We start from the raw sequence: 27,048 nt of genomic DNA on the forward strand, positions 1-27,048 counted from the left end.
TTCAGTAAAACATATTAAGATAAGAATTAGATTATGTTGTAATACTAATATAATGTTTCCAAAATATATTTTTTTCAGGAAGGGGTCAACCATTAATATAGCAGACCTGGTTTTCAATAGTTCTCAGAGTGTGCCTTCAAATGATGAAATTACCAACACGCTACTAAACGACCCAAATATTGTCAGTGCCCTGAACGTAACTTCTGCTTCTGTTGAAGTTAATGGCACAGGTAAGGCTTACAACAACTGAAATAAAAATATCTTTTAAAATTTTATCCCATATAACTGTATAAGAATGTAAACAATGACAAATATACATTTTCAAAATAGAACTAATGCTATATTAAAGTAAGCTTGTTTAGTACTTACTACATGACATACATATGCAAATACGAAATTTTATTCATCCTTTCCATCTGAAATATGTAACTAATTAAAAAACTTTTTTTCTATCAAGTAACAACTGCTCAACCAACAAATGAGTACTCAACAGCCAAATCAAATCCTGCTGAGACGATAATTAGTACTGCAGAACTAACATCCACTACAACAACAGAGCCCTCCACAACAACAGCTGAAACATCCACCACTACAGCAGAAATAACATCTACTACAACAACTGAGCCCACCACAACAACTCCTCCTGAAACATCAACCACTATAGCAACAGAAACGTCAACAACAACAGAGCCATCGACAACAACAGCGAAACCATCCACCAGTACCGCAGAAGTAACATCAACTACAACAGAGGCCTTCACAACCACCCCTCCTGAATCATCCACCACTGCTATAGCATTAACATCTACAACAACAGCAGAGGCCTCCACAACAACAGCTGAAATATCCACCACTGCTGTAGAAGTAACATCTACTAGAACAACAGAGCCCTCCACAACAACTCTTGCTGAAATATCTACCAGTAATGCTGCAGTAACATCTACAACAACAGCATTTACAACTACAACAGAGCCATCCACAACAATTCCCGTGGAAACATCCACAACTGCTGCAGAAGTAACATCTACTACAACAGAGCCAACATCAACTTTTGCTGAAGCATCCACCAGTACTGCAGTAGTAACATCTGCAACAACTACAACAGAGCCCACCACAACAACTTCTGGAACATCCACCACTGTTGCAGCAATAACATCTACCACGACAACAGAGCCATCAACAACAACAGCTGAAACATCTACCACTGCTGTAGAAGTAACATCTACTACAACAACAGAGCCCTCCACAACAACTCTTGCTGAAACATCCACCAGTAATGCACCAGTAACATCTACAACAACCGCATTTACAACTACAACAGAGCCATCCACAACAATTACTATGGAAACATCCACAACTGCTGCAGAAGTAACATCTACTACAACAGAGCCCACAACAACTCTTGCTGAAGAATCCACCAGTACGGCAGTAGTAACATCTAAAATAACAACATCAACTACAACAACAGAGCCTTCGACAACCACTCCTGCCAAAACATCCACCACTGCTACAGAAGTAACATCTACTACAACAACAGAGCCCTACACAACAACTCCTCCAGAGACATCCACTAGTACTGTAGCAATAACATCCTCAACGAAAACAGAGCCAGCAACAACAACAACAACAGCTGAAACATCCACCACTGCTGCAGAAGAAACATCTACAACAACCGAGCCCTCCACAACAACTCTTAAAGAATCATCCACCACGACAACAGAGCCCTCCACAACAACTATTGAAGAAACATCCTTGATAACTGCAGAAAAAACATCTACTACAACAACAGAGCCCTCAACCACTACAGCAGAAATAATATCTACCACATCAGAGCGCTTAACAACTCTTTATGAAACATCCACAAGTAATGCAGCAGAAACATCTACAACAAGTACAACAGAGCCCTCCACAACTCTTGCTGAAACATCCGCCACTACTGCAGCAGTAACATCTACTTCAAAAACAGAGCCATACACAACAACAATTGCTGAAACATCTACCACTACTGGTGCAGTAACATATACAACATTTACTACAACAACAGAGCCCTCAACAACTCTTGTTGAAACATCCACTACTGCAGCAGAAAGGTCTACTACAACAAGAGAGTTATCCACAACGACTCTTGAAGAAACAAACACAACTGAATACTCAACATCCACCGCTACTGCAGCAACATCCACAACAACAGAGCCCTTCACAACAACTCTTGATGAAATGTCTACTACTACCATAACAGTAACATCTACTACAGCAACAGAATCCTCTACAACAACTCCAGTTGAAACATCAACCAGTACTAAAGCAGTAACATATTCTATGACAACAGAGCCCTCCACAAGAACCCTTGAGGAAACATCCACCACTAATGCAGAAGTAAAGTCAACAACAAACTTTGAAGAAACATCAACTATTACAGTAGATTTGACATCTACCACTGTAACAGAGCCCTCAACAACAACTTACACTGAAATATCCACCACAACCACAGCAGTAACATCTACTACAATAGAGTCCTCAACAACTCCTGCTGAAACAGCCACCACTACTGCAGCAGTAACATCCACAACAACAGAGACAACATCTCTCTCTACTACTGCAAATACAGTATCTGAAAATGTAGTGGTAACAACACTGTTTTTCACCTCCCAAGACACATTTACAGATGACTTATATGATAAGAGTTCTCCCGCTTTCAAGAAAAGGGCATCATTTGTGCAAGGACTTGTGAGTAAAGACATAAATTATCTTTTCACTATAGTGTATTTGTTTTTAGTGTATAGTTTTCTGTTGTGTACAGTGAATTCTGCTGAATGAAAGTCATTGGGATGTTTTAAAGGCCTTTACATATGAACAACAAACGCATGTGGCTTAGTTGTAATAATTTGTATTGGTTACAGTTTGTCAACATTTTCAAACGGTTTGATGCCTTCCTACAAGCCATTGTCAAGAGATTCAGGTGAATACACTATATTTCAATGTGGCTTATTTTATTCACACAGCTGATAAATATTTTGTGAAACAAATTTGTAATTAATGGATTATTGGACAGGTTGCAATATTGAGAAATTGTTCTTAATATTTCATAACACTAATATGATATTTCTGAACTATATTTTTCAGCAAAGGATCAGTCAAGACTGAAGTTGATCTGCTTTTCAACAGTACAAATGTTGTGCCATCAAATAATGAAATTGGCAATGCAATATTGAACAACGTACAATTTCTAAATGACCTAAACGCAACTGCTAATTCAGTTGACATTAATGGAACACGTAAGTCTTTTATTTCAATGTGAACAAAATTACATGTCTTACAGGGAAACCAGTATGAAGGAAAAAACTGACGAATAAAACCTTGTTTCACAGTAATGATTATTTGAAATGAGTATTTGAGAAAATGTAAAATCATTGTTTACATTTTTGGTCAAAAACAGCACAAACTCAAAACAACTCAATATTTATTTATTTATTTTTTCTCTTAGAAATATCATCAATTACTGAACCAACAACTGAATACTCAACACCCACAACAACACCTGCTCAAACATCCACCACTACTGCAGCAGAAACATCTACAACAGAGGCCTCCACAACAGAGGCCTCCACAACAGAGGCTTCCACAACAACTCCTGTGGAAACGTCTACTACTACCACAGCAGTAACATCTACTACAGAAACAGAATCCTCCACTGCTCCTCTTGTGGAAACGTCTACTACAACCACAGTAATAACATCTACTATAGAAACAGACCCCTCCACAACAACTCCTGTTGAAACATCAACCACTACTGAATCAATAACATCTACTATGACAACAGAGTCTTCCACAGCAACTCTTAAAGAAACAGTCACAACTGAATACTCAACACTCACAACAACACCTGCTCAGACATCCACCTCTACTGTAGCAGAAACATCTACAACAACAGAGCCCTCCACAACAGAGTCCCCCACAACAACTCCTGTGGAAACGTCTACTACTACCATAGCAGTAACATCTACTACAGCAACAGAATTCTCCACAACTACTCCTGCTGATACATCCACCACTACTTCAGCTGTAACATCTACTACACCAACAGAGTCCTCTACAACAACTCTAGGAGAAACATCCACAACTGAATACTCAACACCCACAACAATGCCTGCTCAAACATCCACTACTACTGCAGCAGAACCATCTACAACAACAGAGCCCTCCACAACAACTACTGTAGAAATGTCTACTACTAACATAGCAGTAACATCTACTACACAAACAGAGTCCTCCACGACTACTCTTGAAGATACATCTACTACTACAATAGAATTAACATCTACTACTATAACAGAGCCCTCAACAACCACTCCTGCTGAAATATCCACTGCTACTGTTGCAGAAACATCTACAACAGCAACAACAGAATCCTCCACAACAACTGCTGCTGAAACATCCACCAGTACTTCAGCTGTAATGTCTACTACAACCACAGAGCCCTCAACAACTGTTGTTGAAACATCTACCACTACTGCAGCAGAAACATCTACTACAACCAGAGAGTCAGCCACAACAACTATTGAAGAAACATTCACAACAACAGAGCCCTCCACAACAACTCCTGTGGAAACATCCACTACTACCATAGAAGTAACATCTACTACACCAACAGAGTCCTCCACAACAACTCTTGGAGAAACATCCACTACTACAGTAGAATTAACATCTACTACTATAACAGAGCTCTCAACAACAACTCCTGCTGCAACATCCACAACTTCAGTTGTAACATCTACAATGCCAGAGTCCTCCACAACAACTCTTGAAGAAACATCCACTACTACAGTAGAGTTAACATCTACAACAACAGAGCCCTCCACAACAACTCCTGTGGAAACGTCTACTACTACTATAGCAGTCAAATCCACTACAGCAGCAGAATCCTCCACGACAACTCTTGAAGAAACATCCACAACAGAACAGTCAACACTCACAACAACTCCTGCTGAAATATCCACCACTAATCCAGCAGTAACATCTACAACAACAACAGAGCCCTCCACGACTACTCCTGAAGAAACGTCTACAACTACAATAAAAGTAACATCTACTACACCAACAGAGCCCTCAACAACCATTTCTGCAGAAACACCCACCACTTCAGTTGTAACATCTACTACATCGGAGTCCTCGACAACAACTCTTGAAGAAACACCCACAACTACAGTAGAGTTAACATCTACTATTATAACAGAGCCCTCCACATCAACTCCTATGGAAACGTCTACTACTACCACTGCAGTAACATCTACAACAACAACAGAATCCTCCACAACAACTCCAGTTGAAACATCCACCACTGAATACTCAACACCCACAACACATGCTCAGACATCCACCACTACTGAAGCCGTAGCATCTACTACAGCAACAGACTCCTCCACAACAAGTTTTGAAGAAACAGCCACTTCTACAGTAGAACTAACATCTACTACTATAACAGAGCCATCAACAACAACTCTAGCTGAAATATCTACCACTACTGCAGCTGTAACTTCTACAACAACAACAACAACAACAACAACAGAGCCCTCCACAACAACTCTTGATGAAATGTCTACTACTACCATAACAGTAACATCTACTACAGCAACAGAATCCTCTACAACAACTCCAGTTGAAACATCAACCAGTACTAAAGCAGTAACATCTTCTATGACAACAGAGCCCTCCACAAGAACCCTTGAGGAAACATCCACCACTAATGCAGAAGTAAAGTCAACAACAAACTTTGAAGAAACATCAACTATTACAGTAGATTTGACATCTACCACTGTAACAGAGCCCTCAACAACAACTTACACTGAAATATCCACCACAACCACAGCAGTAACATCTACTACAATAGAGTCCTCAACAACTCCTGCTGAAACAGCCACCACTACTGCAGCAGTAACATCCACAACAACAGAGACAACATCTCTCTCTACTACTGCAAATGCAGTATCTGAAAATGTAGTGGTAACAACACTGTTTTTCACCTCCCAAGACACATTTACAGATGACTTATATGATAAGAGTTCTCCCGCTTTCAAGAAAAGGGCATCATTTGTGCAAGGACTTGTGAGTAAAGACATAAATTATCTTTTCACTATAGTGTATTTGTTTTTAGTGTATAGTTTTCTGTTGTGTACAGTGAATTCTGCTGAATGAAAGTCATTGTGCTGTTTTAAAGGCCTTTACATATGAACGACAAACGCATGTGGCTTAATTGTAATAATTTGTATTGGTTACAGTTTGTCAACATTTTCAAACGGTTTGATGCCTTCCTACAAGCCATTGTCAAGAGATTCAGGTGAATACACTATATTTCAATGTGGCTTATTTTATTTACACTGCTTATAAATATTTTCTGAAACAACATAAAATCTTGTGATTAATGGATTATTGGACAGGTTGCAATATTGAGAAAGTGTTCTGAATATTTCATAACACTAATATGATATTTCTGAACTATTTTTTTCAGCAAAGGATCAGTCAAGACTGAAGTTGATCTGCTTTTCAACAGTACAAATGTTGTGCCATCAAATAATGAAATTGGCAATGCAATATTGAACAACACACAATTTCTAAATGACCTAAACGCAACTGCTAATTCAGTTGACATTAATGGAACACGTAAGTCTTTTATTTCAATGTGATCAAAATTACATGTCTTACAGGGAAACCAGTATGAAGGAAAAAACAGACAAATAAAACCTTGTTTCACAGTAATGATTATTTGAAATGAGTATTTGAGAAAATCATTCTTTACATTTTTGGTCAAAAACAGCATAAACTCAAAACAAGTCAATATTTTTTTTTCTCTATTAGAAATATCATCCATTACTGAACCAACAACTGAATATTCAACACCCACAACAACACCTGCTCAAACATCCACCACTACTGCAGCAGAAACATCTACAACAACAGAGTCCTCCACAACAGAATCCTCCACTGCTCCTCCTGTGGAAACGTCTACTACAACCATAGTAGTAACATCTACTATAGAAACAGACTCCTCCACAACAACTCCTGTTGAAACATCAACCACTACTGAATCAATAACATCTACTATGACAACAGAGTCTTCCACAGCAACTCTTGAAGAAACAGTCACAACTGAATACTCAACACTCACAACACCTGCTCAGACATCCACCTCTACTGTAGCAGAAACATCTACAACAACAGAGCCCACAACAACTCCTGTGGAAACGTCTACTACTACCATAGCAGTAACATCTACTACAGCAACAGAGTCCTCCACAACTACTCCTGCTGATACATCCACCACTACTTCAGCTGTAACATCTACTACACCAACAGAGTCCTCTACAACAACTCTGGAAGAAACATCAACAACTGAATACTCAACACTCACAACAATGCCTGCTCAAACATCCACTACTACTGCAGCAGAACCATCTACAACAACAGAGCCCTCCACAACAACTACTGTAGAAATGTCTACTACTAACCTAGCAGTAACATCTACTACGCAAACAGAGTCCTCCACGACAACTCTTGAAGATACAGCTACTACTACAACAGAATTAACATCTACTACTATAACAGAGCCCTCAACAACCACTCCTGCTGAAATATCCACTGCTACTGTTGCAGAAACATCTACAACAACAACAACAACAGAATCCTACACAACAACTGCTGCTGAAACATCCACCAGTACTTCAGCTGTAATGTCTACTACAACCACAGAGCCCTCAACAACTGTTGTTGAAACATCTACCACTACTGCAGCAGAAACATCTACTACAACCAGAGAGTCAGCCACAACAACTATTGAAGAAACATTCACAACAACAGAGCCCTCCACAACAACTCCTGTGGAAACGTCCACTACTACCATAGCAGTAACATCTACTACACCAACAGAGTCCTCCACAACTACTCCTGAAGAAACGTCTTCCACTACCATAGAAGTAACATCTACTACACTAACAGAGTCCTCCACAACAACTCTTGGAGAAACATCCACTACTAAAGTAGAGTTAACATCTACTACTATAACAGAGCTCTCAACAACAACTCCTGCTGCAACATCCACAACTTCAGTTGTAACATCTACAATGCCAGAGTCCTCCAAAACAACTCTTGAAGAAACATCCACTACTACAGTAGAGTTAACATCTACAACAACAGAGCCCTCCACAACAACTCCTGTGGAAACGTCTACTACTACAATAGCAGTCACATCTACTACAGCAGCAGAATCCTCCACAACAACTCTTGAAGAAACATCCACAACTGAACAGTCAACACCCACAACAACTCCTGCTGAAATATCCACCACTAATGCAGCAGAAACATCTACAACAACAGAGCCCTCCACAACAACTCCTGAAGAAACTTCTACTACTACAATAAAAGTAACATCTACTACACCAACAGAGCCCTCAACAACCACTTCTGCTGAAACATCCACCACTTCAGTTGTAACATCTACTACATCAGAGTCCTCGACAACAACTCTTGAAGAAACATCCACTACTACAGTAGAGTTAACATCTACTATTATAACAGAGCCCTCCACATCAACTCCTATGGAAACGTCTACTACTACCACTGCAGTAACATCTACAACAACAACAGAATCCTCCACAACAACTCCAGTTGAAACATCCACCACTGAATACTCAACACCCGCAACACCTGCTCAGACATCCACCACTACTGAAGCCGTTGCATCTACTACAGCAACAGACTCCTCCACAACAAGTTTTGAAGAAACAGCCACTTCTACAGTAGAATTAACATCTACTACTATAACAGAGCCATCAACAACAACTCTAGCTGAAATATCTACCACTACTGCAGCTGTAACTTCTACAACAACAACAACAGAGCCCTCCACAACAACTCTTGATGACACATCCACCACTACTGCAGAAGTAACATCTATTATAACAACAGAGCCCTCAACGATTCCTGTTGAGAAATCCACCAGTACAGCAGAAATAACATACACTACTACAGCAGAGCCCTCAACAACAACATTTGAAGACACATCCACCACTACTGAAACAGTAACATCTATTTCAACAACAGAGACACCCACAACTACTCTTGAAGAAACATCCACCATTACTGCAACAGTAACATCTACTGCAACAACAGAGTTCACCACAACTACTTCTGCTGAAACATCCTCCACATCTGCAGCAGTAACATCTACAACAACAAAGACAACATCTCTCTCTACTACTGCAAATGCAGTATCTGGAAACGTAGTAGTAATAACACTGTTTTTCAAATCCCAAGACACATTTATAGATGACTTCAATGATAACAGTTCTCCCGCTTTCAAGAAAAGGGCATCATTTGTTGAGCAACTTGTGAGTAAAGACAAAAATTCTCCATTCACTTTTGCGTATTTGTTTTTAGAGTATAGTGTATATAGCGTTCTGTTGTATATAATGTAATCAAGTGAATAAAAGTCATTGTGCTTTTTTTTAAAGACCTTACGTATGAACAAAATATGTATTTGGCCTAACTGTAATAATTTGTATTGGTTACAGTTTCATGAGCTTTTGAAAGGGTGGTTTAAGTCTTTCCTAGGAGCCATCGTCAAGAAATTCAGGTAAATACACTATATGTATTAATTTAACGCTGCTTATTTCATATAGAATGTGTATGGAAAATTAAATTAAACTACTTTAAATATTTTTAATAATGTTTTAATGATCAGGTTGTGATATTGAGAATTTAAATATTTCATAACACTAATATGATTTTAACCGATATTTTTCAGCAAAGGATCAGTCAACACTGAAGTTGGTCTTCTTTTTAACAGTACAGATGTTGTACCATCAAATAATGAAATTGGCAATGCAATATTGAACAACGCACAATTTCTAAATGACCTAAACGCAACTGCTAATTCAGTTGACATTAATGGAACACGTAAGTCTTTTATTTCAATGTGATCAAAATTACATGTCTTACAGGGAAACCAGTATAAAGGAATAAATTGACAAATAAAAACTTGTTTCACAGTAATGATTATTTGAAATGAGTATTTGAGAAAATGTAAAATCATTGTTTACATTTTTGGTCAAAAACAGCATAAGCTCAAAACAACTCAATATTTATTTACTTATTTTGTCTATTAGAAATATCATCAATTACTGAACCAACAACGGAATACTCAACACCCACAACAACACCTGCTCAAACATCCACCCTTACTGCAGCAGAAACATCTACAACAACAGAGTCCTCCACAACAGAGGCCTCCACTGCTCCTCCTGTGGAAACGTCTACTACTACCATAGTAGTAACATCTACTATAGAAACAGACTCCTCCACAACAACTCCTGTTGAAACATCCACCACTACTGAATCAATAACATCTACTATGACAACAGAGTCTTCCACAGCAACTCTTGAAGAAACAGTCACAACTGAATACTCAACACTCACAACAACACCTGCTCAGACGTCCACCTCTACTGTAGCAGAAACATCTACAACAACAGAGCCCTCCACAACAGAGTCCTCCACAACATCTCCTGTGGAAACATCTACTACTACCATAGCAGTAACATCTACTACAGAAACAGAATCCTCCACAACTACTCCTGCTGATATATCCACCACTACTTCAGCTGTAACATCTACTACACAAACAGAGTCCTCTACAACAACTCTAGGAGAAACATCCATAACTGAATACTCAACACCCACAACAACGCCTCAAACATCCACTACTACTGCAGCAGAAATATCTACAACAACAGAGCCCTCCACAACAACTACTGTAGAAATGTCTACTACTAACATAGCAGTAACATCTACTACACAAACAGAGTCCTCCACGACAACTCTTGAAGATACATCTACTACTACAATAGAATTAACATCTACTACTATAACAGAGCCCTCAACAACCACTCCTGCTGAAATATCCACTGCTACTGTTGCAGAAACATCTACAACAGCAACAACAGAATCCTCCACAACAACTGCTGCTGAAACATCCACCAGTACTTCAGCTGTAATGTCTACTACAACCACAGAGCCCTCAACAACTGTAATTGAAACATCTACCACTACTGCAGCAGAAACATCTTCTACAACCGGAGAGTCAGCCACAACAACTATTGAAGAAACATCCACAACAACAGAGCCCTCCACAACAACTCCTGTGGAAACATCCACTACTACCATAGCAGTAACATCTACTACACCAACAGAGTCCTCCACAACAACTGTTGAAGAATCATCCACAGCTGAATACTCAACAACACCTGCTCAAACACCCACCACTACAGCAGCAGAAACATCTACAACAACAGAACCCTTCACAACAACTTCTGTAGAAACATCTACTACTACCTTAGCAGTAAAGTCTACTACAGCAATAGAATCCTCCACAACAATTTTTGAGGAAATATCTACTACTACAGTAGAATTAACATCTACTACGATAACAGAGCCCTCAACAACTCTCAATGAAATGTCCACCACTACTGCAGCAGAAACATCTACAACAGCAACAACAGAATCCTTCACGACAACTTTTGCTGAAACATCCACCACTTCAGTAGAAACCTCTACTACACCAACAGAGTCCTCGACAACAACTCTTGAAGAAACATCCACTGCAATAGTTGAGTTAACATCTACTAGTATAACAGAGCACTCAACAACAACTCCTTCTGAAACATCCACCACTACTGAAGCAGAAACATCTACAACAACAAAGCCCTCTACAACAACTCTTGAAGAAACGTCTTCTACTACCATAGAAGTAACATCTACTACACCAACAGAGTCCTCCACAACAACTCTTGGAGAAACATCCACTACTACAGTAGAATTAACATCTACTTCTATAACAGAGCCCTCAACAACAACTCCTGCTGAAACATCCACAACTTCAGTTGTAACATCTACTATGCCAGAGTCCTCCACAACAACTCTTGAAGAAACATCCACAACTACAGTACAGTTAACATCTACAACAACAGAGCCCTCCACAACAACTCCTGTGGAAACGTCTACTACTACAATAGCAGTCACATCTACTACAGCAGCAGAATCCTCCACAACAACTCTTGAAGAAACATCCACAACTGAACAGTCAACACCCACAACAACTCCTGCTGAAATATCCACCACTAATGCAGCAGAAACATCTACAACAACAGAGCCTTCTACAACAACTCCTGAAGAAACGTCTACTACTACAATAAAAGTAACATCTACTACACCAACAGAGCCCTCAACAACCACTTCTGCTGAAACATCCACTACTTCAGTTGTAACATCTACTACATCAGAGTCCTCGACAACAACTCTTGAAGAAACATCCACTACTACAGTAGAGTTAACATCTACTATTATAACAGAGCCCTCCACATCAACTCCTATGGAAACGTCTACTACTACCACTGCAGTAACATCTACAACAACAACAGAATCCTCCACAACAACTCCAGTTGAAACATCCACCACTGAATACTCAACACCCGCAACACCTGCTCAGACATCCACCACTACTGAAGCCGTTGCTTCTACTACAGCAACAGACTCCTCCACAACAAGTTTTGAAGAAACAGCCACTTCTACAGTAGAACTAACATCTACTACTATAACAGAGCCATCAACAACAACTCTAGCTGAAATATCTACCACTACTGCAGCTGTAACTTCTACAACAACAACAGAGCCCTCCACAACAACTCTTGATGACACATCCACCACTACTGCAGAAGTAACATCTATTATAACAACAGAGCCCTCAACGATTCCTGTTGAGAAATCCACCAGTACAGCAGAAATAACATACACTACTACAGCAGAGCCCTCAACAACAACATTTGAAGACACATCCACCACTACTGAAACAGTAACATCTATTTCAACAACAGAGACACCCACAACTACTCTTGAAGAAACATCCACCATTACTGCAACAGTAACATCTACTGCAACAACAGAGTTCACCACAACTACTTCTGCTGAAACATCCTCCACATCTGCAGCAGTAACATCTACAACAACAAAGACAACATCTCTCTCTACTACTGCAAATGCAGTATCTGGAAACGTAGTAGTAATAACACTGTTTTTCAAATCCCAAGACACATTTATAGATGACTTCAATGATAACAGTTCTCCCGCTTTCAAGAAAAGGGCATCATTTGTTGAGCAACTTGTGAGTAAAGACAAAAATTCTCCATTCACTTTTGCGTATTTGTTTTTAGAGTATAGTGTATACAGCGTTCTGTTGTATATAATGTAATCAAGTGAATAAAAGTCATTGTGCTTTTTTTTAAAGACCTTACGTATGAACAAAATATGTATTTGGCCTAACTGTAATAATTTGTATTGGTTACAGTTTCATGAGCTTTTGAAAGGGTGGTTTAAGTCTTTCCTAGGAGCCATCGTCAAGAAATTCAGGTAAATATACTATATGTATTAATTTAACGCTGCTTATTTTATATAGAATGTGTATGGAAAATTAAATTGAACTACTTTAAATATTTTTATTAATGTTTTAATCATCAGATTGTGATATTGGGAACTTAAATATTTCATAACACTAATATGATTTTAACCGATATTTTTCAGCAAAGGATCAGTCAACACTGAAGTTGGTCTTCTTTTCAACAGTACAGATGTTGTACCATCAAATAATGAAATTGGCAATGCAATATTGAACAACACACAATTTCTAAATGACCTAAACGCCACTGCTAATTCAGTTGACATTAATGGAACACGTAAGTCTTATTTCAATGTGAAAAAAATTACATGTCTTAGATGGAAACCAGTATGAAGGAATGAACTGACTAATAAAACTGAAATTAGTATTTCAGAAAATTTGCTTATTTTTTTGTCAATGCCATCCTAAATTCATAACAACTCAATATCATTTTTTGTCTATCAGAAATATCATCCATTACTGAGCCAACAACTGAATACTCAACACCCACAACAACACCTGCTCAAACATTCACCACTACTGCAGCAGAAACATCTACAACAGAACCCTTCACAACAACTCTTGAAGAAACATCCACTACTACATTAGAGTTAACATCTACAACAACAGAGCCCTCCACAACAACTTCTGAAGAGACGTTTGCTACTACCAAAGAAGTAACCTCTACACCAACAGAGTCCTTCACAACAACTCTAGAGGAAACATCCACGACTGAATACTCAACAGCCACAACAATGCCTGCTCAAACATCCACCACAACTACAGTAGAAACATCTACAACAGCAGAGCCCTCCACATCAACTCCTGAAGAAACGTCTTCTACTACCATAGAAGTAACCTCTACTACACCAACAGAGTCCTCCACGACAACTCTTGAAGAAACAACCACTACTACATTAGAGTTAACATCTACAACAACAGAGCCCTCCACAACCACTCCTTTGGAGAAGTCTACTACTACCATAGAAGTAACATCTACAGCAGCAGAGTCCTCCACAACAACTCTTGAAGAAACATCCACCACTACTGAAGCAGAAACATCTACAACAACAAAGCCCTCTACAACAACTCCTGTAGAAACGTCTTCTACTACCATAGAAGTAACATCTACTACACCAACAGAGTCCTCCACAACAACTCTTGGAGAAACATCCACTACTACAGTAGAATTAACATCTTCTTCTATAACAGAGCCCTCAACAACATCCACAACTTCACTTGTAACATCTACTACGCCAGAGTTCTCCACTACAACACTTGAAGAAACATCCACTTCTACAGTAGAGTTAACATCTACAACAACAGAGCCATCAACAACAACTCCTTTGGAAAAGTCTACTACTACCATAGAAGTAACATCTACTACAACAACAGAGCCCTCGACAACAACTCTTGAAGAAACATCTACAACTGAACACTCAACACCAACAACAACTCCTTCTGAAATATCCACTACTACTGAAGCAGAAACATCTACAACAACAGAGCCCTATACAATAACTCCTGAAGAAACGTCTTCTACTACCATAGCAGTTACATCTACTACAGCAGCAGAATACTCCACAACAACTCTTGAAGAAACGTCTACTACTACAATAGAAGTAACATCTACTACTATAACAGAGCCCTCAACAACAACCCCTTCTGAAATATCCACCACTACTGAAGCAGAAACATCTACAACAACAGAGCCTTATTCAACAACTTCTGAAGAAACGTCTTCTACTACCATAGCAGTCACATCTACTACGGCAGCAGAATCCTCCACAACAACTCTTGAAGAAACATCTACAATTGAACACTCAACACCCACAACAACTCCTGCTGAAATATCCACCACTAATGCAGCAGAAGTATCTACAACAACAACAGAACCCTCCACAACAACTCCTTTGGAAAAGTCTACTACTACCATAGAAGTAACATCTACTACAGCAGCAAAATCCTCTACAACAGCTCTTGAAGAAACATCCACCACTACTGAAGCAGAAACATCTACAACAGCAGAGCCCTCTACAACAACTCCTGAAGAAACGTCTTCTACTACCATAGAGGTAACATCTACTACACCAACAGAGTCCTCCACAACAACTCTTGAAGAAACATCCACTACTACAGTAGAATTAACAACTACAACAACAGAGCCCTCCACAACAACTCCTGTGGAAACGTCTACTACTACCATAGCAGTCACATCTACTACAGCAGCAGAATCATCCATGACAACTCTTGAAGAAACATCCACAACTGAACAATCGACACTCACAACTCCTGCTGAAATATCCACCACTAATGCAGCAGAAACATCTACAACAACAGAGCCTTCTACAACAACTCCTGAAGAAACGTCTACTACGACAATAGAAGTAACATCTACTACTATAACAGAGCCCTCAACAACAACTCCTGCTGCAACATCCACCAATTCACTTGTAACATCTACTACGCTAGAGTCCTCCACAACAACTCTTGAAGAAACATCCACAACTGAACAATCAACACTCACAACTCCTGCTGAAATATCCACCACTATTGAAGCAGAAACATCTACAACAACAGAGCCTTCTACAACAACTCCTGAAGAAACGTCTTCTAGTACCATAGAAGTAATATCTACTACACCAACAGAACCCTTAACAACCACTTCTGCTGAAACATCCACCACTTCAGTTGTAACATCTACTACATCAGAGTCCTCCACAACCTCTCTTGAAGAAACATCCACTACTACAGTAGAGTTAACATCTACAACAACAGAGCCCTCAACAACAACTCTTGAAGAAACATCCACAACTGAACAATCAACACTCACAACAACTCCTGCTGAAATATCCACCACTACTGAAGCAGAAACATCTACAACAACAGAGCCCTCTACAACAACTCCAGTGGAAAAGTCTACTACTACCATAGAAGTAACATCTACTACAACAACAGAGCCCACCACAACAAATCCTGAAGAAATGTCTACTACTACAATAGAAGTAACATCTACTACACCAACAGAGCCCTCAACAACCACTCCTGCTGAAACATCCACCCCTTCAGTTGTAACATCTACTACATCAGAGCCCTCCACAACAACTCTTGAAGAAACATCCATTACTACAGTAGAGTTAACATCTACTACTATGACAGAGCCCTCCACAACAACTCCTTTGGAAACCTCTACTACTACTACTGCAGTTACATCTACTACAACAGAATCTTCCACAACAGCTCTTAAAGAAACATCCACCACTGAATACTCAACACCCACAACAATGCCTGCTCAAACACCCACCACTACTGAAGCCGTAGCATCTACTACAACAGATTCCTCCACAACAAGTTTTGAAGAAACAGCCACTACTACAGTACAATTAACATCTACTACTATAGCAGAGCCCTCAACAACAACATTTGAAGACACATCCACCACTACTGAAGCTGTAACATCTACTTCAACAACAGAGACACCCACAACTAGTTCTGCTGAAACATCCACCAACTCTGCTGCAGTAACATCTACAACAACAGAGACAACATCTCTCTCTACTACTGCAAATGCAGTATCTGGAAACGTAGTAGTAATAAAACTGTTTTTCACCTCCCAAGACACATTTATAGATGACTTCAATGATAACAGTTCTCCCGCTTTCAAGAAAAGGGCATCATTTGTTGAGCAACTTGTGAGTAAAGACAAAAATTCTCCATTCACTATTGTGCATTTGTTTTTAGAGTATAGTGTATATAGTTTACTGTGTACTGTTGTTCATAGTGTATTTAAGTGAATAAAAATCACTGTATTATTTTAAAAGACTTTCCGTATGACCAAAATATGTATTTGGCTTAACTGTAATAATTTGTATTGGTTACAGTTTCATGAGCTTTTGAAAGGGTGGTTTAAGTCTTTCCTTGAAGCCATCGTCAAGAAATTCAGGTAAATACAATAAATTTTAATGCTGCTTATTTTATATACACTAATTATGGATATTTTACCAAGCTACTTTAAATCTTGTGAACAATGTATTAATGGTCAGGTTAGCACATTGAGAAAGTGTTCTCAATATTTTATAACACTAATAAGATATTTCTAAACAATATTTTTCAGGAAAGGATCAGTCGGCACTGAAGTTGATCTTCTATTCAACAGTACAGATGTTGTACCATCAAATAATGAAATTGGCAATGCAATATTGAACAACACACAATTTCTAAACCAACTGAACATAACGTCTAATTCGGTTGACATTAATGGAACACGTAAGTTTTTTGACAAAAATGTAATATTAAAAGAAAATGTTTTTATGTCTTACATGGAACGACTGTTTGTAATCAATATTTCTGAAAATAATAAATCATTGTTTACCTTTTTGTTTAAGTCATCTTAAATTAAAAAAAAGTTTAACAAATATATATTTTCCATTAGAAATATCATCGATTACTGAACCAACAACGGAATACTCAACACCCACAACAACATCTGCTCAAACATTCACCCCTACTGCAGCAGAAACATCTACAACAACAGAGTCCTCCACAGCAGAGGCCTCCACAACAACTCCTGTGGAAACGTCTACTACTACCATAGCAGTAACATCTACTACAGCAACAGAAGCTTCCACAGCTCCGGCTGAAACACCAGTGACCTCCACAACAACTGGTGATGAAACGTCCACAACTACCAGTGGAGTGAAATCTTCTACGACAACAGAGTATTTAACAACAACTGTGGAAACATTCACCACTATAACAGATATTCTATCTACCACAACAGAGCCCTTAACAACTCTTAATGAAGCATCTACCACCACTGAAGCAGAAACATCTACTATAAATACAGAGCCCTCCACAACAACTCCTGCTGAAACATCTTCCACTGCTGCAGAAGAAACATCTACTACAACAGAGGCCTCCACAACTCTTGAAGAAACATCGACCACCACTGAAGCAGTAACATCAACCACAACAACAGAGGCCCCCACAACAACTTTTGCTGAAACATCTACCACTGCTGCAGAAGAAACATCTACTACAACAACAGAGGCCTCTACAACAACTTTTGCTGAAACATCTACAACTGCTGTAGAAGAAACATCTACCACAACAACAGAGGCCTCCACAACTCTAGAAGAAACATCCACCACCACTGAAGCAGTAACATCAACCACAACAACAGAGGCATCCACAACTTCTGCTGAAACATCTACAACTGCTGCAGAAGAAACATCTACCACAACAACAGTGGCCTCCACAACTCTTGAGGAAACATCCACCACCACTGAAGCAGTAACATCAACCACAACAACAGAGCCCTCCACAACAACTTCTGCTAAAACATCTACCACTGCTGAAGAAACGTCTACTACGACAACAGAGGCCTCCACAACAACTTCTGCTGAAACATCTACCACTGCTGCAGTAGAAACATCTTCTACAACAACAGAGGCCTCCACAACAACTTCTGCTGAAATATCTACCACTGCTGAAGAAACATCTACTACGACAACAGAGGCCTCCACAACTCTTGAAGAAACATCCACCACCACTGAAGCAGTAACATCAACCACAACCACAGAGCCCTCCACAACAACTTCGGCTGAAACATCTACCACTGCTGAAGAAACATCTACTACGAGAACAGAGGCCTCCACAACTCTTGAAAAAACATCCACCACCCCTGAAGCAGTAACATCAACCACAACAACAGAGCCCTCCACAACAACTTCGGCTGAAACATCTACAACTGCTGCAGAAGAAACATCTACCACAACAACAGTGGCCTCCACAAGTCCTGAGGAAACATCCACCACCACTGAAGCAGTAACATCAACCACAACAACAGAGGCCTCCACAACTCCTGAGGAAAAATCCACAACCACTGAAGCAGAAACATCAACAACAACAACAGAGGCCTCCACAACAGCTGCTGAAACATCTACAACTGCTGCAGAAGAAACATCTACCACAACAACAGTGGCCTCCACAACTCTTGAGGAAACATCCACCACCACTGAAGCAGTAACATCAACCACAACAACAGAGCCCTCCACAACAACTTCTGCTGAAACATCTACCACTGCTGAAGAAACATCTAATACGACAACAGAGGCCTCCACAACTCTTGAGGAAACATTCACCACGACTGAAGCAGTAACATCAACCACAACAACAGAGGCCTCCACAACTTCTGCTGATACATCTACCACTGCTGAAGAAACGTCTACTACGACAACAGAGGCCTCCACAACTTTTGAAGAAACACCCACCACCACTGAAGCAGTAACATCAACCACAACAACAGAGGCCTCCACAACTTCTACTGAAACATCTACAACTGCTGCAGAAGAAACATCTACCACAACAACAGTGGCCTCCACAACTCTTGAGGAAACATCCACCACTACTGAAGCAGTATTATCAACCACAACAACAGAGCCCTCCACAACAACTTCTGCTGAAACATCTACCACTGCTGAAGAAACGTCTACTACGACAACAGAGGCCTCCACAACAACATCTGCTGAAACATCTACCACTGCAGAAGAAACATCTACTACAACAACAGAGGCCTCCACAACTCTTGAGGAAACATCCACCACCACTGAAGCAGTAACATCAACCACAACAACAGAGCCCTCCACAACAACTTCTGCTGAAACATCTACCACTGCTGCAGAAGAAACATCTACCACAACAACAGTGGCCTCCACAACTCTTGAGGAAACATCCACCACCACTGAAGCAGTATTATCAACCACAACAACAGAGCCCTCCACAACAACTTCTGCTGAAACATCTACCACTGCTGAAGAAACGTCTACTACGACAACAGAGGCCTCCACAACAACATCTGCTGAAACATCTTCAACTGCTGCAGAAGAAACATCTACTACGACAACAGAGGCCTCCACAACTCTTGAAGAAACATCCACCACCACTAAAGCAGTAACATCAACCACAACAACAGAGGCCTCCACAACAACTTCTGCTGAAACATCTAAAACTGCTGCAGAAGAAACATCTACCACAACAACAGTGGCCTCCACAACTCTTGAGGAAACATCGACCACCACTGAATTAGTAACATCAACCACAACAACAGAGGCCTCCACAACTTCTGCTGATACATCTACCACTGCTGAAGAAACGTCTACTACGACAACAGAGGCCTCCACAACAACTTCTGCTGAAACATCTACCACTGCTGAAGAAACATCTACTACGAGAACAGAGGCCTCCACAACTTTTGAAGAAACACCCACCACCACTGAAGCAGTAACATCAACCACAACAACAGAGGCCTCCACAACTTCTACTGAAACATCTACAACTGCTGCAGAAGAAACATCTACTACAACAACAGAGGCCTCCACAACTCTTGAGGAAACATCCACCACCACTGAAGCAGTAACATCAACCACAACAACAGAGCCCTCCACAACAACTTCTGCTGAAACATCTACCACTGCTGAAGAAACATCTACTACGAGAACAGAGGCCTCCACAACTTTTGAAGAAACACGCACCACCACTGAAGCAGTAACATCAACCACAACACCAGAGGCCTCCACAACTTCTACTGAAACATCCACAACTGCTGCAGAAGAAACATCTACCACAACAACAGTGGCCTCTACAACTCTTGAGGAAACATCCACCACCACTAAAGCAGTATTATCAACCACAACAACAGAGCCCTCCACAACAACTTCTGCTGAAACATCTACCACTGCTGAAGAAACGTCTACTACGACAACAGAGGCCTCTACAACAACATCTGCTGAAACATCTACAACTGCTGCAGAAGAAACATCTACCACAACAACAGTGGCCTCTACAACTCTTGAGGAAACATCCACCACCACTGAAGCAGTAACATCAACCACAACAACAGAGCCCTCCACAACAACTTCGGCTGAAACATCTACCACTGCTGAAGAAACATCTACTACGAGAACAGAGGCCTCCACAACTCTTGAAGAAACATCCACCACCACTGAAGCAGTAACATCAACCACAACAACAGAGCCCTCCACAACAACTTCGGCTGAAACATCTACCACTGCTGCAGTAGAAACATCAACCACAACAACAGAGTCCTCCACAACAACTATAAAAGAAACATCTTTGACTACTGCAGAAGTAACATCTATTTCAACAACAGAGCCTTCCACAACAACTTCTGTTGAAACATCTACCACAGCTGCAGAAGAAACATCGGCTACAACAACAGAGGCCTCCACAACCACAACATCCCCCACTACTACTGCAATTGCAGTATCAAAAAATGTAGTAGTAATAACCTTGACTTTCAGCTCACAGGACACATTTATCAATGACTTCAGTAATAACAGTTCTCCGGCCTTCAAGGAAAGGGCATCATTTATTGAACAACTTGTGAGTAAAGACTAAAAGTTTAAGTGTTTTAAGTGAATAATTTGTATGCATTATCAGTGTATGTAATAAATAATGTATTATTTTTAAACAATTTACATATAAACAGCAATCTTGTTAGACTTAACTGTATTTCTTTATGTTATATTACAGCTTGGCATCATTTTCAAACGACATTTTAAGGCTTTCCTAATAGCCATTGTCAAAAGATTCAGGTAAACACACTATTTTTCAATGCTTATTTTATTCACACTACTCATTGATATTTTGTCAAATTACTTAAAATGTTGTGATAATTGCTTATTGATTATTGCACAGGTTGCCATATTGAGAAAGTGTTCCTAATATTTTATAAGACTGACGTGATACCTCTAAACATACTTTTTTCAGCAAAGGATCAGTTGAAACACAGGTTGAAGTGATTTTTGACATAACAGAAGGGGTCCCATCAGAATTTGACATTGGAAGTGTATTATTAAATGACCAGCAAACTCTAAATGCCCTAAACATAACTTCTAATTCAGTTGACATCAATGGAAAAGGTAGGTCTTATGACAAAACTTCTAAATGAAAAAGTCTTTTACAAACAAATGTATATTTTTAAAGTATCGATCATTTGGAATTATTATGTCAACACACACAATTATTGTAAAAGCCATCAGAAATTCAAAACAGCCTGATGAACATTTTTTTCCCACCAGTAATATCTACATCTAGTACAGCAGAACCCTCCACAACAACTCCTGAAGAAATGTCTTCAACTACTGCAGAAGTAACATCTACAACAACAACAGAAGCCTTTACAACAACAGTTGAAACATCCACCACTACTGCAGAAGTAACAAGTACAACAACAGAACCCTCCACGACAACTCTTGAAGAAACAATCACCACTTCTGCAGAAGTAACATCTACAACAACAACAGAGTCCTCTACGACAACTCTTGAAGAAACATCTACAATAACAACAGAACCCTCCACAACAACTCTTGAAGAAACATCCACCACCACTGCAGAAGTATCATCTACAAAAACAACAGAGCCTTCCACAACAACTAATGAAGAAACATCCACCACTAGTGCAGAAGTAACATCTACAACAACAACAACAGAGCCCTCAACGATAACTCTTGAAGAAACTTCTACAACAACAACAGAGCCCTCTACAACAACTCTTGAAGAAACAACAACAACAGAGCCCTCAACGACAACTCTTGAAGAAACAACAACAACAACAGAGCCCTCCACGACAACTCTTGAAGAAACAACAACAACAACAGAGCCCTCCACGACAACTCTTGAAGAAACAACAACAACAACAGAGCCCTCCACAACAACTCTTGAAGATACAACAACAACAACAGAGCCCTCTACAATAACTCTTGAAGAAACAACAACAACAACAGAGCCCTCAACGATAACTCTTGAAGAAACAACAACAACAGAGCCCTCCACAACAACTCTTGAAGAAACAACAACAACAACAGAGCCCTCAACGATAACTCTTGAAGAAACTTCTACAACAACAACAGAGCCCTCCACGACAACTCTTGAAGAAACAACAACAACAGAGCCCTCAACGATAACTCTTGAAGAAACAACAACAACAACAGAGCCCTCTACAACAACTCTTGAAGAAACAACAACAACAACAGAGCCCTCTACAACAACTCTTGAAGAAACAACAACAACAACAGAGCCCTCTACAACAACTCTTGAAGAAACAACAACAACAACAGAGCCCTCTACAACAACTCTTGAAGAAACAACAACAACAACAGAGCCCTTAACGACAACTCTTGAAGAAACAACAACAACAGAGCCCTCCACAACAACACTTGAAGAAACAACAACAACAGAGCTCTCCACAACAACTCTAACAACAACAACAACAGAGCCCTCCACGACAACTCTTGAAGAAACAACAACAGAGCCCTCAACAACAACTCTTGAAGATACAACAACAACAGAGCCCTCCACGAAGACTTTTGAAGAAACATCCACCACTCCTGCAGAAGTAACATCTACAACAACAACAACAACAGAGCCCTCAACAATAACTCTTGAAGAAACTTCTACAACAACAACAGAGCCCTCTACAACAACTCTTGAAGATACAACAACAACAACAGAGCCCTCCACGACAACTTTTGAAGAAACAACAATAACAACAACAGAGCCCTCCACGACAATTCTTGAAGAAACATCTACAACAACAACAGAGCCCTCAACGACAACTTTTGAAGATACAACAACAACAAAGTCCTCAACGACGACTCTTGTAGAAACATCTACAACAACAACAGAGCCCTCAACGACAACTATTGAAGATACAACAACAACAGAGCCCTCCACGACAACTCTTGAAGAAACAACAACAACAACAAAGCCCTCCACGACAACTCTTGAAGAAACAACAACAACAACAGAGCCCTCCACAACAACTCTTGAAGAAACAACAACAACAACAGTGCCCTCTACAACAACTCTTGAAGAAACAACAACAACAGAGCCCTCAACGACAACTCTTGAAGAAACAACAACAACAACAGAGCCCTCCACGACAACTCTTAAAGAAACAACAACAGAGCTCTCAACGATAACTCTTGAAGAAACAACAACAACAACAGAGCCCTCTACAACAACTCTTGAAGAAACAACAACAACAGAGCCCTCTACAACAACTCTTGAAGAAGCAACAACAACAACAGAGCCCTCCACGACAACTCTTGAAGAAACAACAACAACAGAGCCCTCCACAACAACTCTTGAAGAAACAACAACAACAACAGAGCCCTCTACAACAACTCTTGAAGAAACAACAACAACAACAGAGCCCTCCACGACAACTCTTGAAGAAACAACAACAACAGAGCCCTCCACTACAATTCTTGAAGAAACAACAACAACAACGGAGCCCTCTACAACAACTCTTGTAGAAACATCTACAACAACAACAGAGCCCTCCACAACAACTCTTGAAGAAACAACAACAACAACAGAGCCCTCCACGACAACTCTTGAAGAAACAACAACAACAACAGAGCCCTCCACAACAACTCTTGAAGAAACAACAACAACAACAGAGCCCTCAACGACAACTCTTGAAGAAACAACAACAACAGAGCCCTCCACGACAACTCTTGAAGAAACAACAACAACAGAGCCCTCCACGACAACTTTTGAAGAAACATCCACCACTACTGCAGAAGTAACATCTACAATAACAACAGAGCCCTCCACGACAACTCTTGATGACACAACAACAACAGAGCACTCAACGACAACTCTTGAAGATACAACAACAACAACAGAGCCCTCCACGACAACTCTTGAAGAAACAACAACAACAACAAAGCCCTCCACGACAACTCTTGAGGAAACAACAACAACAACAGAGCCCTCCACAACAACTCTTGAAGAAACAACAACAACAACAGAGCCCTCAACGATAACTCTTGAAGAAACAACAACAACAGAGCCCTCCACGACAACTCTTGAAGAAACAACAACAACAACAGAGCCCTCCACGACAACTCTTGAAGAAACAACAACAACAACAGAGCCCTCTACAACAACTCTTGAAGAAACAACAACAACAACAGAGCCCTCTACAACAACTCTTGAAGAAACAACAACAACAACAGAGCCCTCCACGACAACTCTTGAAGAAACAACAACAACAGAGCCCTCCACGACAACTCTTGAAGAAACAACAACAACAGAGCCCTCCACTACAATTCTTGAAGATACAACAACAACAACAGAGCCCTCAACAACAACTCTTGTAGACACATCTACAACAACAACAGAGCCCTCTACAACAACTCTTGAAGAAACAACAACAACAACGGAGCCCTCTACAACAACTCTTGTAGAAACATCTACAACAACAACAGAGCCCTCCACAACAACTCTTGAAGAAACAACAACAACAACAGAGCCCTCCACAACAACTCTTGAAGAAACAACAACAACAACAGAGCCCTCAACGATAACTCTTGAAGAAACTTCTACAACAACAGAGCCCTCCACGACAACTCTTGAAGAAACAACAACAACAGAGCCCTCCACGACAACTTTTGAAGAAACATCCACCACTACTGCAGAAGTAACATCTACAATAACAACAGAGCCCTCCACGACAACTCTTGATGACACAACAACAACAGAGCCCTCAACGACAACTCTTGAAGAAACAACAACAACAACAGAGCCCTCCACGACAACTCTTGAAGAAACATCCACCACTACTGCAGAAGTAACATCTACAATAACATCAGAGCCCTCCACGACAACTCTTGATGACACAACAACAACAGAGCCCTCAACGACAACTCTTGAAGATACAACAACAACAACAGAGCCCTCCACAACAATTCTTGAAGATACAACAACAGCAACAGAGCCCTCCACGACAACTCTTGAAGAAACAACAACAACAGAGCCCTCCACAACAATTCTTGAAGAAACAACAACAACAAAGCCCTCCACTACAATTCTTGAAGATACAACCACAACAGAGCCCTCCACAACAACTCTTGAAGAAACAACAACAACAACAACAGAGCCCTCTACAACAACTCTTGAAGATACAACAACAACAACAGAGCCCTCAACAACAACTCTTGTAGAAACATCTACAACAACAACAGAGCCCTCAACGACAACTTTTGAAGAAACAACAACAACAGAGCCCTCCACAACAATTCTTGAAGAAACAACAACAACAGAGCCCTCCACGACAACTCTTGAAGAAACATCCACCACTACTGCAGAAGTAACATCTACAAAGACAACAGAGCCCTCCACAACAACTTTTGCTGAAACATCTACCACTACTGAAGAAGAAACAACTACTACAACAGCAGAATTAACTACTACAACAAATACAAGATTTCTTCCTACTACTGCAAATACAGTATCTGAAAATGTAGTAGTAGTAACGCTGTATTTCCGTTCCCAAGATTTATTTATAGACGACTTCAAAGATAACAGTTCTCCTGCTTTCAAAAATAGAGCTTCATTTATTGAAAAACTTGTGAGTATAGACTAAAATGCTTCATTCACCATAGTGTATTTGTTTCTAATGTAGTGTATGTTATATAGAGTGTACTATACTATATTATATATGTAAGTGAATAATATTTCTGCATTATTTTTTAACATTC

General features: G+C 40.0%; 1 protein-coding gene across 1 annotated transcript in view; it reads left to right on the plus strand.

The window, feature by feature from the left end:
* The window catches only part of LOC108185957 (uncharacterized), a 57,522-nt gene that overhangs the window by 14,584 nt on the left and 15,890 nt on the right, over positions 1-27,048 (plus strand). The window contains exons 11-30 of the mRNA XM_073905896.1: positions 79-230; positions 458-2,727; positions 2,901-2,959; positions 3,124-3,275; positions 3,485-6,102; positions 6,276-6,334; positions 6,506-6,657; positions 6,853-9,380; positions 9,564-9,625; positions 9,797-9,948; positions 10,158-13,207; positions 13,391-13,452; positions 13,624-13,775; positions 13,943-17,169; positions 17,359-17,420; positions 17,592-17,743; positions 17,910-21,880; positions 22,031-22,092; positions 22,268-22,419; positions 22,579-26,918. Coding sequence (XP_073761997.1) covers positions 79-230; positions 458-2,727; positions 2,901-2,959; positions 3,124-3,275; positions 3,485-6,102; positions 6,276-6,334; positions 6,506-6,657; positions 6,853-9,380; positions 9,564-9,625; positions 9,797-9,948; positions 10,158-13,207; positions 13,391-13,452; positions 13,624-13,775; positions 13,943-17,169; positions 17,359-17,420; positions 17,592-17,743; positions 17,910-21,880; positions 22,031-22,092; positions 22,268-22,419; positions 22,579-26,918 — 23,434 coding nt within the window. The remainder of the gene's footprint in view (positions 1-78; positions 231-457; positions 2,728-2,900; positions 2,960-3,123; positions 3,276-3,484; positions 6,103-6,275; positions 6,335-6,505; positions 6,658-6,852; positions 9,381-9,563; positions 9,626-9,796; positions 9,949-10,157; positions 13,208-13,390; positions 13,453-13,623; positions 13,776-13,942; positions 17,170-17,358; positions 17,421-17,591; positions 17,744-17,909; positions 21,881-22,030; positions 22,093-22,267; positions 22,420-22,578; positions 26,919-27,048) is intronic.

This window comes from Danio rerio, chromosome 1 (assembly GCF_049306965.1).
Source record: "Danio rerio strain Tuebingen ecotype United States chromosome 1, GRCz12tu, whole genome shotgun sequence".
Lineage (NCBI taxonomy): Eukaryota > Metazoa > Chordata > Actinopteri > Cypriniformes > Danionidae > Danio > Danio rerio.